We start from the raw sequence: 14292 nt of genomic DNA, 5'->3' as shown, positions 1-14292 counted from the left end.
TCTGTAAAGCAGAGGATGGTCAGTGTGGCAGTCAGCAGGAGCTGTAAGGGGGTTGAAACATGGTACAAACTCCAGCATTCTCCCTTTGCCATACCACATTCATTTCATGACCACATTCATGACCCTTACCATACCACATTCATTTCTCTGAGTTGGGCTTGTTCCTTCTCCAGAACTCCTGAGTTTCATGAGCTTTCTTAAAAGTTTTCTAGGATTTTACGTAAGCTCAAGAGGGTCCTTAAGTAATACCTGATTCTGTGATACAACATGATGATAAGCCCCTCACCATTCCTGTGCTCTTACAAGTTTTTCTTTACAAGTGTATAATTTTACTTTTGACTGTTCTATATTTTAAAAAGTGTTAAGGTAATTATGAAGAACTTTCACACATGCAAATCTTTTACATCTCAAGATGAGATCTGCATGATATTTAAGTGTCTTGATTTGAAAGAGGCAGTGACCATTCCAGACACAAAACAGCAACAAAAAAACCACAACCCAGATATGGGATAAAAACCATTCCCAAGACATACAGCATTTATTTCAAAATGCCTTAAGCATATGACCATTGGTTTTAAAAGGTACTTATCAAAAGCTCATTTCATACGGGCTCCCTTCTCTTTTCCCCTCATGGATGATTTTTATGTACCTCCATGTTTCCATTATAAAATTGCTGGAGGGATATTGCGACCAATGATTTATATGTCTGGTACATTTCAGTATTTTTGGTCTTTCTTCTAAAATAGCTGAAGAAGTTTAAGCTGAAGCTTATAAATCACTGTGTGGTAAATTAAGTAAAGCTTTAAATAAAGAGATTGTGTCAAAATGAGCTGAGCCTTCTTTTTCATAATCATAATCATTAAGCTTGGCTGTGGAAGAAGAGTCTTGCATGAATTAGGACAAATAAGTCCAATAGGAAGATCAGGGGTTATGGGGAAGATGTTTCACTGCTTTGGGATCTAGAGCATCCCACTCCAGTCCACCTCTTGGGGTGTATTGGACCTGCAAGTCCTCACTGGTCAGCATGAAACTGCAGTCATTGATGCCTCAGCTCTAAAATGCTGCATTGATTTAGGACTTATCTCTGCCTTGGAGGAAAGAGGAGGCTGCAGGTGTTTTTCTGTTGCTGAGAGCAGCAGCTGCTCAGGACAGCTGGGTAGGAAGGTTTTAAGTCCTTTAATGTTCTGATTTTAGGGTGTTTGAGCCTTGAACAAGTTACCTCAAGTAACGGGAGCAGGTTTGTGAGCTGCCCCTTGCCTGGTGGGGCTTGAAAAAGAGATTCTCAAGGCAGGTAGAAACCTATTTCTGCTGCAATTGTTGTTCATGTGAAGAGTGGATGGTATAAGAGGAGTACCAGATTTGATTCATTTGAATATTTGATTCATTTGAATTCAGGAGCAGAGTTAAGTTTTAGGCAGATCAGGAAAAAAAATAAAATAAAACAACCAAAAAACGTTTAGAAAATAAATGAGAACTGGTGTACATTTCTCTATGGTTGTGCCAGAAAATACACAGAACACTAATTCCTCAGTAGTCCAGCTATTAGACATCATAGTCTTACTCATATCATAACAAAATCTGATCAGTCTGTTAAGAATAAAATGCAGTGTTTGTGATGGCTTGTTGTTATTTCTCTCATTTACAAATAGTATGCTTGTCAGTCCTCTCTGCTATAAAGTAAAAGTTGTGAATGGCATGATTGTGTGGAATTAACTGTTGACTTCAAAAAAATATTTGAAATAAACCTGAAAGTACTGTGAACTTACTTCACTACTGCTGGAGCTCTGGTAGTATCATTGTCATGACTGAAAGTCACAAGTGGACTTCTATTTTTCTACATTTCTCGATTAAAAAGAAGTACATAAAGCCAAACAACTTGAAATAATTGTTATCCCATTTGGAAGAAGGGTTTCCTAGTGATGAAGCAAGATTCAGTCCTGCTGCAATTGTGACCTCTAGTGGAAAAAACCAGTTTGTTATCAATAACAAATATATGATAATGCAGTGAATTACAAAGTATTTCAGTGTTGCAATATTCATTATGTCTGATGTTGCAGCATTTCCAGGACTCATTAATGGTACAATCCCTTTAAGGCACCATATTATTTACATTAAAAATACAATTTATTCCTGAGAAAGCTTCTCTTAAGTCTCAGCATGATTTTATAAAAGCTAATTTTTATAGAAACATGGTCTCAGGCTTTCAGGAAGGGGATTTGAAACACATTCAATTGCAGAAGCAGAAATTGCTTGGAGAACGTTGCTTTGTCACAAGCCTTGTTGTTATCCCACAACAATATAATATAAATGCAGCAGTACTTGTGTGCAAATCTGTTGGGATGTTTCTAGATACCAGCTCTGGGAGCCATTGTAAGGAAAGATTTATCATGCCATTAAACAAGGCAAGAAGATTTGGAAAATATAATTGAGGAAAGCAGTCTGAACACGAAGCACATGGTACAGCAAACAAGAACTGCATTTGGTATTTTTCATATTTGGAATAATAATATTTTGAATAATTTCCACTGGCTAGTACCTATTGCTAATAAAGATGATTGTAAAGGTCACTGTAATTCAACTATATCATTACCAGCTACAGACAATTTATTCATTAAAACCTCTGAGTCCACTGTGTTTATGACCCCCAGACCTATTTCAAATATTCTTGTAAGATTTTTTTTTTTGTTTGAGTGTATATGGTGCATGCTTCTGCAACCAGGTGATCAATTCCATAAAAGAGGTCTTACGGAAAGGGACACATTCTGCTCGAAGGACAGAAGCATTTACTTGCATTGCCATCTCTACTCCCTTCTGGATTTAGCAATAGCCTTTGGATTCATGTTTTCTTAATAGCATAAGGTCCCATCTTGGTGATTAAAGGTTGAATTGTTTCTTTTGGGGTCTGAGTAAGTGTGGTTTGAGGTGTGATATGAGTTTTCAGTGTCTAGGTTGTTAAAGTTGTTCTACTCCTAGCATTCCAAGGGTTAACACAAATGAGTTATATTGTAATCAATTCTAAAAGCTTTAGTTTCACGTCCTCTGTTCTAAGTCTGAATTCAGAACAGTTTGTTAAGCATGTGTCACAACATTCAGTACCAATTTGGATGGGTTTCATAGGTCTCTGATGGAATCCATCCTGAACAATTGCAAATTTGCATCCCCAGACATCTCTCCCTGTCCAGACAGTTGCATTTGTGAACTTTTAACACCTGACACAGAGACTCATGAGAGTTAAAGTCAGAAGCTTTTCCTTGAGAAATACAGATGCCAGTCACATTGTGCATAGAAGGCCTTGTCCTGAGGTCTGTTGTAAGCCATGACTATGAACTCCACAGCCACAGCTTTCCAGCTTGCACCTCCTTGATTTTACATGGTGACTCTGGAGCTTTCTTAATCGTGATGTATCCATGCCACTTGTTCTCTGATCTTGATGGTGGTGAAGGAGGTGAGAAGCGCCTGGAATGGTCCTTCCCACTGTGGTTCCAAAGTCTCTTCTGCAAGAGACTTTACATAGACATAATCTCCAGGTTGCACATTGTGTACTGGCCCATCCAACCCCCTACACTGGGTTCCTAATACAGGTTTCCTAATATTTTGAGTTGTTTCCCTAGGGCCACCATATATTCTGTTATAGTTTCTTCTCCCACTTGTGCTGATGTTCCCTACTATGGCCTATTCTGACCTGTTCCCTTCTATTCTGACCTATTGCATAAGGTCACCCATGCAGGATCCCAAAGGGACTCAGTTTTTCCTTTGCCCTTGGCTTCATTTGCCTGTGTAAAAGAGCTAAAGGAAAGGATTGAGGCCAAGGCAGATTGACCTCCTGTCTAATTACACAATTTTCTGTTTGATTAAATGATTCATCTTCTCCACTCTGAAAAATCAATTTGTCACTGTTATCCAGGTCCATTCCTTCTAATTTCTGTCTGTGGGGTGTTTGTGGGATTAGTCTGGAGGCAGAGATCCCACTGTCAGGTTACCTGCCTTACTGTAATGTATAAATTTCTAATTATGATGTCCTGAGTCTGGTGCTTATACAGGGTCTCTGCTCCCCAATGCCTCTTCCTATGTTCCTCCCTTACTACTGAAACATTCAATTGCAGAAGCAGAAACTGCTTGAAGAACGTTGCCTTGTCACAAGCCTTGTTGTTATCCCACAACAGTATAATATAAATGCAGTATTACTTGTGTGCAAATCTGTTGGGATGTTTCTAGATACCAGCTCTGGGGGCCATTGTAAGGAAAGATTTATCATGCCATTAAACAAGGCAAGAAGATTTGGAAAATGTAATCAAGGAAAGCAGTCTGAACATGAAGCACATGGTACAGCAAACAAGAACTGCATTTGGTATTTTTCATATTTGGATGAAGACAAACCTATTTATAATCTTAAATTATCAACATGTAGGCTGCAGACTTTCTTTAATCTTCAAATAAATGCCTATTGTCCTTGTATTTCTTACTGAATGCATTTCTCTACATTTGTATTTCCAGCTTTTGCAAACCAACAAGCAACTGCTGGATACAGACAGAAGCCTGTGTAGCTTTGAAATAGTTTTGACTTTCGGCTAAATGTAGTAAAAATAAGGTGTCTTGTGTACTTGTGGGATTGTCTTTGTTCTATTTTTGGGGTTTTTTTACAGTTTGAGTATCAAAGACTGTACCTGATAAATCATAGGTATGATTTATATGTTATGTGGCAGAAATCCTATCACCTAGAATATTTATTACATTTTGTTGATGCCCTGCTCATGACAATGTCCTGCAGTGTTCATGAAAGCCAGCATTGCCAGGCACTGAAAGGATGGGAGGGACAGCCTGTCACATCCATAGCACCTGAGTCACTGAAGTTTCCAAAACCCCAAAGAGCCGTCATTTTCCCCCAGTGTGGGAGTTTGGAAACTGCCTTGGGGCTTTAATGAGGAACTTCCAAGTGTAGCAGGAAAAGGAGAGCATTCCCTAGGGAATTGCAGCATTGAATTGTGCTGCCCCATAATGATAAGTATGAAAATAGGTTTGTATGCTGGGACTGATTGAAGTCTCTTCTTATTTTCAGGGTATGAACATAATCTTCCATGTGGCTCTGGCTCTTTTAAAGGTAAGTATCTTTTTTTAAATTTATTTTATTTTATTAAATGAAAATATTGATTATCTTAATATCATGTCTAAAGGAACAATAATAGTGGGACCTCTGGAGAAGGGAATGAGGGAGAAATATCCATTTGGGTAAAGGTGTCTTCAAAATTGTACTCATAACAAATATGTTTTTATTAAACTTAATTGTATGGTAAAGCTTGTGGAACAAGGGATGCAATCTAAAGATTTAAATGTCTCATGTAATTACTGTTAAGAAAACAATTCAGATTCATCTCACAGCATATCTATTTTGTGTCTGGGTTCTTTTGTATAAAATGTGATTGACTGGTATCAAATGTGTTTGTGATATTGAGAGAGGAATAGAAATCTCTAATGCAGGGAACTTCTGTCCTTGGCCTGGCTACAGAATTTACCTAAACAAGTAAACCTGTAGGTAAAGCACTGGATGCAGTGAGATGAACTCAGAATTAACTTACTTTCCACAAGCTGGCTCTAGTTCAAATCCAGCCCACATGTAAGCACATCGTTTGGAATTTGAAATGCCACCTTTGAGTTCAGATGAAATTCCCAGAAATAACTTAGGCCGAAGCTCAGCTTGTCACTCCTAACACACCCACCCCATAATGGGGATTCAGACTAGAACCACTGGATTGTTGCTGGTCTTCCAGTGGGATTTCCTTGTCATTTTCCTAGAAAAAGCAAACAGCTACTTACTGAGTTATTCAGCAATGAGCAATTCTCAGATTCAGCTTCTATGGCACAAAGTCCTATGGCAGAAGTGCTCCCCACCAGGAATATACAACTATATGCTGCTGTGAACAGAGCAGTTTGAAATTTTCAAACATGTATATTTTCACAGAATCACAGCATCTCCTGAGTTGGAAGGGACCCAAAGGGTCATTGAGTGAAACTTGAGGGCAGGTGACTTCAGTGAAGTACTGCAGTGTAGACAGGAGATAGTGCATATCCCTACGGTGAGGAAATGTCACAAATAACTTGTGTTTTACACAGCTGATGTGGGAAACGGGGTTGTGACTCTACTTGAGTGCATTTATTTAATGAAGACTCCTATAAACAGGAAATTGGTTTAATATATCTTTCCAGGGAAGTGCTCCTACACAAATCTAAATTTGTAAAAAGGAGGGAGAGAAATGTGTGCTCTTTTCTTCCTGTTTCATGTTTTATTTGCAACTGTATGGGCTTGTTAATATTCCAGTTTTCGAGGCCAGTATGAATAATGGGAAATCTGGTAAGTTATGGCATGATAATGAGGAAAGGAAAGGAAGAACCCAGCTAACACCCAGCAGATTTGCTGCAGTCATAGTAGGAACAAGTTCTGGGAAGAGGCAGCAGCACCAACTAACGGATCCTAAAGCTAAAGAAGAAAGAAGAGTACTTGAACAGAGGTGAAGATGGCTAACAGGGTTTTGAGGGATGGAGAACTTAGTTCAATGTTGTTATGAAGGATGGCTTTGGGATCACCTGCTTTACATTTCCTGGTGCTGTGAGAGGGAAGGGTTGAACCAAAGTTAGCAGAGGAACAACTGTTTAGAAAATAAAACTTTGGAAAGAATTCATGGGTGTCATACAGTAAATAAGGATTTATTTTTTTTCCTGCTGAATAATTAGCCCAGTTTCTTTTAACCACAGGTGTTCAATCTTTTCATTTTATATATACCCCATGACATGCTGCTTCTCCAATTGAACTTTTCTATTTGGATATTCCAGAGCAAAATTTAATAATGTAATTTGTCACTCTTATTTATAACTATTTTCTGAGTTTAAGAGTTGGGTTTAATTCTGCTTGTAGCATTTGTAGCAGTTCTTCTTGCATGTGTATGCTATAGCTGCCTGTTCTAGCAGTAATAAACACTAAATAAATGGTAAGGGAGGTTTTATTCTGAGAAAGTATTTCTATAGTGCAGCCAAAAACAAGTACAAAGAAAATCAGGGTACAAAAGATAAGCTTCTAAGTCAGAAACACTCACCTAAAAGCTCAGTTCCACAGTGGCATGGAGATGGAGCTGGTGCTTACAAACAATTGGATTAGCATTATAATTTGCTTTCAGCAAAAAATTCTCTTCTGTTAGGGAAGAGAATAGTTGAGAACTGAAGTAATTTTTTTTCCTATTCAAATGTGTTCTCAATCTCTCCTAATCATTAGGAGCACAGTGGTTTAGTATACTGCTCTTTTCAAGTTAGAGAACCTGAATATGCTGCAGAAAAATTGCCTTAAAAACTGTGTTTCAAAGCTCTTGTTTGTCTCTGATTCTGGAGTGAATGAAAACAACTCCTAAGGATTTGTTCTTTGTTAAAACAGAGTAATTATTCTCTCATCCAGAACCTCTTGCATTATTTGGAATTTGGGTAAGGGAATCCCTCAACAGTGGAATACTGGAGCCTTTACATTTTTGTGTAAATGCCATTTTCCTTGCTTATAGTGAAGTGTGTGCATCCAAATCCCTCACTAAACAGCAGTGAAAGAGAAGCTTTTATCTGGAACTCTCCTGTTCTCAGTGCTGTGTCTCACGGCTCCAGCTGCTGGTGCTCACAGTAAATGCTTGTTAGTTTGGAAATGACAGTGCTACTTCTGTGACCAATTGCCTGAGACATCTTGGTGCAGTCATCCTCAGAAAAGAAACATTTGAGACATGCAGGAATCCTTCCTCTTTCCTTCTCCCACATTCTGAGTGTGCCTGTAGCAATGAATAGCTAGAGGATTAAAGCTCTCTAGCTGTGAAAAGCCATCATTTGTGTATTAATCTGATTTCTTTTTGAAGGAAAACATGGCCGTTTTTTTTCTGTAGCATCCAGATGTTTGGATTCACAGCCTGCTCAGGGTCCCCAGCTGGTGGCACTGTTTTACACTGGGAGTCGTTGACTTCTGTCACGTATAGACTGCATCTGAATTATCATTCAGGAACCTGAACTGGTAGAAATCCTAATTCCTCACCTCTTATTTTCTGAGCAGTGGAAAATGCAATGAAGCACTGGTGTGTGAAGAGAACCCAAATGTGGAAAAAGACCGCACAAATATCTGTGGTTTAAAAGAACCCAACAAACAGCATTGGTATTTTAATTTTAAAAATCACAATTAAAATTACTAAAGAGAACGATGGAGGAAAATTTACCCTTCTAGTGCCAGCACGCTTCCTAATCCCATGTGTCATCAACTAGTTTGTTTCTTTGCTGGTAATTAAAAGCATTAAAATCCTCACATAAGCTAAGAAAAATAACTAAATTGTAAGCTTTCTCTCCTATTTTAGTATTTTATGGAATCATAGAATGTCCTGAGTTGGAAGGGACCCCCATGAACCCTCGAAGTCCAACTCCTGTCCCTGCACAGACACCCCAACAATCCCACCCTGTGCATCCCTGGGAGCATTGTCCAAATGCTCCTGGAGCTCTGGCAGCCTTGGGGCCGTGTCCATTCCCTGGGGAGCCTGGGCAGTGCCCATCACCCTCTGAGGGAAAAACCTTTCCCTGATAACCAGCCTAAACCTCCCCTAACCCAGCTGCAGCTGTTCCCTGGGTGAACACTGTCACTGGTCACCAGAGGGATTTCGCTGATTAATTCTTACATCTTGCTTGTGATCTTAGAACTTGGCAAAACTAGCTAAAGGCAAACTACTTTGGGATTAGCAAACTGAGGCAAGAATTAAAATACATGATTGTGTAGAATTCAGGCTCTAGATTCACCACTGTTGCAGCTGCTAATTCCTGAAAAGGCAGGAAAGAGCACATGATCACTGGAAATATAAGAGTGCGCCAGAGGCTTTAAATGCTGCATGTTCAAACCTTAATTTTTTAGAGTTCATCTGCTCATGGAGTGTGTGATCCACAACACAAGCTCAACACTTGGCTTACTGAGCTTTGATCTGTGTGACTGTTAAAAAAGGTGTTGTTTAATGCTAGAGGAAAGCCTAAGTTATGATCAGGAAGGTTTATAATACTGAAAAGAAAATGGGTAGAAAATAGTGAGAAACGTTTTTTGTTACTACTTGTTTTCCAGCCAGTGCTTTGTTATCTTATGGAGATTTACTTTGGTCCCTATAATATCTTAAGCCCTGTACTTTCCTACGTCATTCCTTGAACTCAGGTCAAGGTGAGCAGCATTTCTAATGGGGCTTGTGAGTTCTGACACTTCTCCTCTCTGCATGTGAGCAGGAGATACCTGAGTATTACATGAACAGGACAGCTGTGTTTCTTGGTTATTTCTGCAGGCACCATTTGGTCTCAAAGCTCTTTGTGTCAGTCAGCGTCCCAGACATCAGGGAGCAATATCCCAATTGTAATGGCAGGGATGGCAGGTTTAGATTTTAAAACAAAATGTGACAAAATTACCCTGGATAAGGAGGGTTCTTTATTACCTTTATTTCATTCTGCATCTGGTCTGAAAAGGACCTCCTGTGCTGAAGAACTGTTTCTCTGCTCTATTGTGCCATTATGTGACACAGCATCCATTTCTGAACTTGTACCAGCAGCTTTCAGAATTGCTGCTGAAAGGCCATTTCTCTTAGTCCTGATAAAATTTATTACTGGTTGTTTTACCCTCAGCTGTTCTTACATCACCATTGTCCTTCAACTTAAACAGTCCCCTTCCATCAGCACTCACATTTGCTTTTATCACCCTGAAGTATTTATAGATACCATTCACATTGTTTATTAAATAACCCAATATTCTCAGTGTTGTTTAACTCCAGGGCATCTTAGCCATTCTCTCCTGCATCACCTCCAGAGGTGACTGGATCTTTAAGAGAGGTCACACTATGTTTTCTGTATTCATGTTGTATTTTCTTATTTCTAAAGAATCTATTTGTTCTGATAACTCTTGAGGACTGTGTTGTGCTCTTGTGATTGTATGAAATATTATTCCTGACTAACCAGAGTGTTCCACAAATATGATTTCCCCACCTTAGAACCGAGTTTGTGTTAAGAGCACAAATTTTGAATAAAATGGTGCTGTACTTCTGTATACACTTACATTTCAATTCTTGAGGAACACATAATCAATTGTAGGTTTTCTTTTTTCACTTTGTCTTCCTCGGGCAGATATCTTGACCCAACTCCTCTCAGATTTTGCCCATCAGTTCTCTCCTGAATTACCACTTGCACCAGAACCTTAAAATCAGATCTGAAATTTTGTTCTGTATTAAAAGCACAGTTTTCTGTTTGTGAGAATGGAGGTAGTCAGAGCAGTCATCTGTCTTGGAGCACCTTAGATCCTGCTGATCATGGGGAAGTTCTACCCATTCCTTCAGGGATGTGTGGCAGTAGAAACTGAAATGACCAGTGTGACATCCCTTGGGATTGTGCCTTCCTTTATCATCTGCTCCTGAAATTATCTCTTGCCACAATCTAGCCTGGGGCATTCATGTTTCAAAAGTAGTGTTGTCTTTTAAGGAAATTAAGAGGGAAAAATCCAAGGGGTTCAAGTCATCACAGCAAGTAAGGAAATCAGTTTTATGCCTCATATGAAAGCAAGCAATGTAAGAAGAAGCTTGAGCTGAGCAACTAACTTCTTCCATATCTTACAGAAATTTTGTATAATCTTATTGGCTAAACCTCTGAAGCCAAATGTGAAGATTGCACATGTGCTTGCTTTAGGTAAAACTTGCATATTACCAATACAGATAATTAAAAAATGTCAGTTGTCTTTGAGGTGTCAGATGAAAAGTGCACTAAGACTGTAGGTAATGAGACACAGACCTTGTGTTGAAGAGTTAATGTGGTTGTTTGAGTCTTGCTTTGTTCTTTCTTTGCATTTGCAATGGCTCAAGGAGCTTGAACTGATTTTTAAGACAGCACTGCTTTAAGCCAGTAGTTGATGAAATGACAAGCAGGACTCCTTTCCAGCCAGAAATGGGTTTGATTCTAGGTGAGCTGGTTTAGTCCACCCTGTAATTGCATTACATTTTCAAAAGGCTTTTCTCAAGAAAAAAAACAGAAATGTCCTCATTAGAATCTAAGGCAAAATAGATGTCCTTTATTTTTATACCCTCTTTTTTATATCTTCTTCATGTAGCTGATCCCAGGGTAAGAGCTGACACATTAGGAAGTGAAGAAGATCCTGACTCTATGGATCTAGAGATCAGAACCTTCTGTTCTCTTTTAAGGCCTTCTGCACTGAGCAGAGCACAAGAAATTCAGGCTTTAAGAGGCTCTCAGATTACTGCTTTTGTATTTCTAATTTCTAAACTGAAGATGTCCTTAAATTTTAAGTTCTTCTGGGCTGAATAATTCTTCCCCCAAACCCACTCCCTCCATCCCAAAAACCTGTCATGGGTGACTTGTTGGAGATGATCTCTTTCAAAAGAGAAATCTGTGCCTGAAAAAAATGTCCAGAATCATTCAACTCCCAGACTGCTGATTTTCCAACCTTAATATAACTAATTTTCTATTTTTAGAAATCCATATTTATTTGTGTGTTGAAAATCCATCCTGTGCTGATTAGCTGCTCTCTCAGCCCATTTGATTTCCTCCTCACACCTAAAATCAGTTCTATTCCTATTAGGTGAATGTTCACTGTAAGTTTGGAATTTTGAGAGTGGAGACATACACTTTTCAAAAAGAAGACTGATAGCAGAGAAAATAGCATCAAATGTGTTGACCTGGATTTTTTTAGCATCACTGAACCCTGATTTAGAAATTAATGACTCCTATTATATCATCCATTGGTAATTTCTAGATGTTGGAAAGCGAAGATGGTGTTTTCAGGGTTACATACAGTTCTGACTGAAACCATTACTTTAATTATTATTTTTAATATAAATTAAATATAGTGTGTATATCTCATGTATATAGCAAATCTTATGATTCATTGGGAAAACATTTCCTCCAAGTATTTAATTGAAGTGAATGAAAATATACAAATTGTCATTCCACACCAGACTTGTACTGGTTTATTTACCCCAGTGTCTCATTGCCAGCAGCAGATATGTGGGAAAGACTTTAAAGAACAGGACAATAAAACTCTTTTCTTTTGCCTCTGGCAATTTATGTCTTGAAAACTCTGAGAAAGAAGTGGTGTCTCATGTTTAATAATTCTACATGGATTGTTATTTCATGGCTTTTTTTGTTGGCTTTTTGAACACATGTAAGTGAGTAGCCACAGAGATTTTCTCAGTTTAATGATTATTTTGTTTGCTTTGGACCTGTCACCTGTGACTTTCACATGAGATTCCTGGGTCAGGAGGCATTTTGGACACTTGGTATCTCATCACTTTCTCCACAACACTCAGAACTTTATGACTTGCATATCCCTCATTTCTGTTTTCCAGGCTTAATAATCATAGTTTGTGTTTTTTGGAGGCTTCTGATTCTCTCTAAATACTTCTCCATTATCCCCTTTTTGAAATGGAAGGACAAACATAGTGAATGATACCAGAGGAGAATTCCACATGAAGTTACACTGAAGGATAATGGTGTTTTCTGTTTGGATCTCTGCTCTTTTCCTGTTAGTTCCTATCATTTCATGTGTTTTGTTGACCTCCACTGCACACTGATCTGATATTTTCATAGGACTCTCCACAAGTCCCAAGTCCACTTGACTCCCAAGATCCATTTCTGGGTAGCAGTTGTCAGCTCACAGTCTGTCATTTATGTGGAAAATTGATGCTGTTCCCCATATGCATCAATTTAGATTTATCTGCATTGACTTTCCTTGGCTGTTCTACTGCCCAGTCACTCAGTCTTTTATGGCCCTTCTGCAGTTCTTTATTGTAACCCCTGTCTTTAAAACCCTGAATAATTTAGGAGTATCTGTAGACATTGTCGTCTCATCCTTCACCCTCTTTCCAAGCTGTTTAAGAGCAGCCCAGCCAGCATGGATCACTGCTGGAACCTGTTATGGAAATCAGCTGGTTTGATGTGTTCTCTATAATAATGATCAAGATGTAACCTTTGCTAAATCCAGATTACACAGTTGTAATGAGCCCTGAAGAACAGAAAGGACAAAATAATTTCTGATAAGAGGTAAAGTTCTTATTGTGGTCATGATGTCATTCATGTGGATTTTCAGAGCTGTTCTGGTGCTGAATGTCTTACCCTTTTACAGGAGTAGACTTGAAAGATAACTTTTTCTTTTTTCTTTCCATCTTAATCTATTTAGCTTTTCAAAGTCATTTTAGCCACTAAAATACAGAGATTTAGTATTTTAAAATACAGAGATTTATAAAGGACTGCCCATCAAGATCCTTGCTATCTTGGTACAGAATTTAGATACTTTCAAGTCATATTCTATATGGTCTTGTTTACTTTGAGACTATTTTGGCATTTGTTTCTTCTGAGTTCAGTGAGCCTCAGCTGTAAGTCTGAGCAGCTCTGAACTGCATCAGAGCCGTGTGAGTGAGCAGGCATTTCATGGATAGGAAGGCCAGAAACAGAATTTACCTGCACTTAAAGACCAGATAGTCCATGAGATGGAAATCAAAGCATGAGTAATATATGTTTATCTTAAGACATCTTAGTTACTTAGTTATTACCTTTTGGGCCATTTTTACTTTTTAAGTTCATTTCAATCAGGCTTTTCTGAAGATTTTGGGACAGTAATCCAATGGCATACATGAAGGAAAAATCACAATTCCTGGTCAGACATGGATAAAAATAAGATGTAGTGTTCAATAAGAATGGTAGGAAGTGTAAAAATCTGAATGATGGTTCACTGTTATACTGTGTGAAAGGAGTTGCTGAAAAACATGGAGCAATGGATCTCAGCTGATAAAATTAAGGAGATTTCTTGGTCAAGATTTGGAAATTTTTGTATTTGAAACCTCTTCTTAAAAAATATCCAGGTCTGTTGTAAAAAATATGATGGTAGTAGACTTCATCTCTTGGGAAAGTAATCCTGCAGGTAATTTCCTCATTTCTAAAAATTTGCACCCCATTTACAACCTGAACTCATCTGGTTTTAACCTCTAACTATTGGATCCCATTACAAATTTTTAGACTTATAGACTTTATTTAATCATCAGTTAATTCCATTTTTTCATAAGCCCAGATCTTACCCAAAATGAACCAAACCTGAATTTCTGTGAGGATCAGAGCTATTAGCTGATTAAAGTCTAACTTATACAATAAAGAATTAAAGGCTTTTTACACTGCTGGTACTCTGAATTCCCCATCCTATTGCCTGTTTTGCCCTCGGGTCGCTGGTGACTGTGCCTGAGCAGTTCTGTAACTTCCTTCCCAACACCC

The 14292-nt window shown here is 38.4% G+C and overlaps 1 protein-coding gene across 8 annotated transcripts in view; it reads left to right on the top strand.

Annotated features, from left to right (window-relative positions):
• The window catches only part of RABGAP1L (RAB GTPase activating protein 1 like), a 237276-nt gene that overhangs the window by 157612 nt on the left and 65372 nt on the right, over positions 1 to 14292 (top strand). For all 8 annotated transcript variants that reach the window (XM_023931686.2, XM_023931688.2, XM_023931687.2 and 5 more), the window contains one exon: positions 5057 to 5098. In XM_023931686.2, coding sequence (XP_023787454.1) covers positions 5057 to 5098 — 42 coding nt within the window. The remainder of the gene's footprint in view (positions 1 to 5056; positions 5099 to 14292) is intronic.

The sequence above is a fragment of the Cyanistes caeruleus genome, chromosome 9 (genome assembly GCF_971803275.1).
Source record: "Cyanistes caeruleus chromosome 9, bCyaCae1.hap1.1, whole genome shotgun sequence".
In the NCBI taxonomy this organism is placed as follows: domain Eukaryota; kingdom Metazoa; phylum Chordata; class Aves; order Passeriformes; family Paridae; genus Cyanistes; species Cyanistes caeruleus.
Note: the sequence above shows the minus strand (reverse complement) of the source record. Positions and strands in the feature narration are given on the sequence as shown.